The sequence below is a fragment of the Myodes glareolus genome, chromosome 2 (assembly GCF_982192425.1).
Source record: "Myodes glareolus chromosome 2, mMyoGla1.1, whole genome shotgun sequence".
NCBI lineage: Eukaryota > Metazoa > Chordata > Mammalia > Rodentia > Cricetidae > Myodes > Myodes glareolus.
Window position 1 is genome coordinate 40,955,657 of NC_142027.1, and position 3,611 is coordinate 40,959,267.

General features: G+C 35.8%; 1 protein-coding gene across 1 annotated transcript; it reads left to right on the forward strand.

Moving 5' to 3' along the window:
* Positions 1–274: 274 nt before the first annotated feature.
* On the forward strand, positions 275–1,192 carry LOC125392861 (olfactory receptor 5AC1-like). The gene has a single exon (XM_085677930.2). It carries the CDS (start codon positions 275–277, stop codon positions 1,190–1,192), a length of 918 nt encoding a protein of 305 aa, XP_085534056.2.
* The last annotated feature ends 2,419 nt before the right edge of the window (positions 1,193–3,611 follow it).

Here is a 3,611-nt window from a genome sequence, read left to right on the forward strand (position 1 = left end):
TTGTGAATGCCTGAGACCAGATAAATTACTGTTTATTCATTCATTATTTATTTTACAGATAATTGGTACAGAAAGTTTATACATTAAAAAGATCCAGAAAGTATTTTTTGTTTCTGGCATGATTAAAAAGCAGAAACATGACACCTTCCTATCTATTGACTGTGGAATACCTGAAGCAAACGAATGTTGTCTCAATATCATCTTATTCTTACTCAGTCTTCATCACATTAAAAAAAAATCTCTCTCTTTTCAGTGAGAATCCTAATCGGGTGTGATGGAAGGAAACAAGACGCAGGTGACTGAGTTTGTCCTCAGAGGATTAACAGATCATCCAGAGCTGCAAGTCCCCCTGTTCCTGGTGTTCTTCTTCATCTATGTCATCACCATGGTGGGCAACCTTGGCTTAATCTTTCTCATCTGGAAAGATCCCCATCTTCACACTCCTATGTACATTTTTCTTGGAAATTTAGCCTTTGCTGATGCATGTTCTTCATCCTCTGTGACTCCAAAGATGCTTATGAAATTTTTAAATAAGAATGACATGATATCATTGGGTGAGTGTTTTTCCCAATTTTATTTTTTTTGCTCAAGTGCGACTGCGGAATGTTACCTCCTGGTAGCGATGGCCTATGACCGCTATGTAGCCATATGCAACCCTCTGCACTATGCAGTTGTAATGTCCAATAGACTCTGTGTTAAGTTCATATGTGTATCATATCTAATTGGGCTTCTACATGCCTTACTTCATGTAGGATTGTTATTTAGGTTAACCTTTTGTAGTTCCAATATAATAGATCATTTCTACTGTGAGATCTTGCCACTTTATTCAATTTCTTGCACTGATCCATCCATTAATGCATTGGTCATTTTCATTTTTGTTATCTTTATACAAGCAAGTACTTTTATGAGCATTATAATTTCTTATATCCGTGTGCTTTTTGCCATCCTGAAAACAAAGTCCCAGAAGGGCAGACGCAAAGCCTTCTCCACGTGCAGTGCCCATCTGGTGTCTGTCTCTTTGTTCTATGGCACCCTCTTTGTCATATATGTGCTCTCTGGATCTGACACACACAGTTTTCAGGGTAAAATGTATTCATTATTCTACACCATTTTCATTCCGCTTCTGAACCCCTTTATTTACAGTCTTAGAAACAAAGAAGTTTTAGGTGCCTTGAGAAAACTTACAAAATGATGACCTTTTATGAAAACTTCAAGGTGTTTCCATTCACCAGATTCTCTCTTTTAAAGTTTATTATAATATTTGGCCCTGTTCATTGCACATAATAAGAATTTTTTTACATATTGTTAAGTAAAGCAATAAAATGTAGATTAAAATCCCTGTATTATTGTTATTATAAAAGCAGTGGTCTTTAAGGAAAGATAAAATATAAATTGTTTTTGAACTCACAATCAAAGGAGAACATGAATTATTCTCAAATTATTATCTTCATAAGAACAATAAATTCTTTTTTCCTAATACATTTGTTTGTATATTATTGAAACAGATCTCCATGTATAAGGATTCGACTTCTATTTTTAATTTACTGATTTTTTTGGTTTTATACAGGAATGTGTTGCACATGATCATATCTCCCACTGTCCCCTCCCATTCTCCTTCCACACACCTGCTGATTCTCTTCTTACTGCCGAGTAGTGCCCCTCCCTACTCTTCTGTCTTAGTTTATGCTGGTGTTCCCCACAGCTGTCTGTTTTCATTGTCATGGCCATGATGAATACAGTGGTAGTATCTCACACAACTCCTCCTCTTCCTCTGGCTTTTACAGTCCTTCTGCCCTCTCTTCCATCTTGTTCCTTAGGCCTTACAGCAGGTGTTGTAGTTCTCTGATTCACGACTGAGAACTCTGAGAACTCATGACTGAGTTGCTTATTTTCAGCATTTCAACCAGGTTTCTTAAAATGTGTTTTTTGAAAATTTCATTTATGAACCCAATATTTATACCATTTCCACTCCTCTTTTTCCTCCATTTTTTCCTGTTGTCTACATCTTCTCACAGTCAAGAGCTCTGTTTTGAATCTCTGTATTAATCATAAGTCTTATTCCTCCAGAATAAGAAGCTTCTCTGATCAAGGTTGAAAGCTGTACTAGTTTATGGCTAATAATATACCTATTTAGAATGCATTTTGACCACATGTTCATTTAGCACAATAAAAAGTATTAACTCTTAACCTGTGACTCTCCCTAGCCAGGCGCTTTTGTTCATGTTTGTTGTACCAGGTATACATTTCCTTCCTTGGAATCTGTATAAGATCCAATCAGAAAGTCATTGATTAGCCCCTAATTATCTATCACTATATCTGTGGGCACAAGTTGCCTGGCAGGCATCAGGGCCATTAATGAGTGTTCTCCCGGTGAAGACTCAATATCACCTTCTGGTACTCTGAGGGCTAGGGCTACTCAGCAAGCAGAGAGTTTCTACCTTGGGCCCAGTCTGTTGGCTCCCTGTTCTGGATCAAGTGTGTAGTGCTTTCGTTAAAAGAGTATTACCATGTAGTTTGGTAGACACCTAAGAGAAAATGCAACAACTTCTATCGCTTTGGGCTTATCTGGGATCTCCACGGTTAACTCACGAAGAGTTATCATGAACTTGACAATGATATTTTCCTTAAACACCCATGGATTCTGGTATCTGAACTGATCAACAAGTCACAGTGCCTTGATTCAAATTTCTTTTATTTTAATTACCTATATTGTTAATTGTTAGCCAGCTGTCAAAGAAGTAGTTTTCCTTATTTACTCAACTAAAATTTATTATTTCAAATAATTTTAATTACTTCTTTCTGATTTCCTGAAATGTGATTACATAATCTATATACAATAGGGATATTTCTAATTTTTATAATAACTGAATATTACACACATCACACTGTAATTTATGGAATCTTAACAAGAACAATACTGGCAGCAATCCTGAAAAGTCTACTCTAAATACTCAACATCAGACATCTGAATATTTTGCACTTTTCTTCACTTTATAGTAAAAACGACTTGACGAACATTGCTATCTTCTGTAACTCTTTTTAACCTTAATACACACACACACACACACACACACACACACACGATATATTTCATTCATCCCATCATCTATCCCCCCCCATTTCTTTCTCTCTGGATACCATATTCTTACCTAGTTAGCTTAAAGCACCAGGTTTCTATGTAGTTTTCTCATGCACCCATAGTTTTGGTTTACTCTCCCACAACCTTCACTTTACCCCATCCCTGCTTCCCCATCCCCATTTGTACCTTCCTACTCTTGGTATCTCCTATTTTCGTATTGTTTTTGTTTTACTGTCCTCACCAAGACTTCACCCGATATCTCCACATCCTGTGGCTCCTCTGTTGTTTTCTGTCTTGTAAAGATACTTTCTCAACCTTAATCACACAAATAAAAAATTCTTAAAAATAAGATCATTAGTGAGGAGTAACATGCAGAGTTTTTGTCCCTGATTTACAACACTTACTATGTATTTTTAGTTCTACCCATTTTCCTGAAATTTCTATATTTCATTTTCTTACAGCTGAACTCAACTGAATTGAATTATGTATATATAATTATATATATAATATGTATATATAATATATCATATAA

Bases quoted from the DNA above. Each gene is read 5' to 3' on its own strand.
- LOC125392861 (XM_085677930.2), top strand. From the start codon at position 275: ATGGAAGGAAACAAGACGCAGGTGACTGAGTTTGTCCTCAGAGGATTA.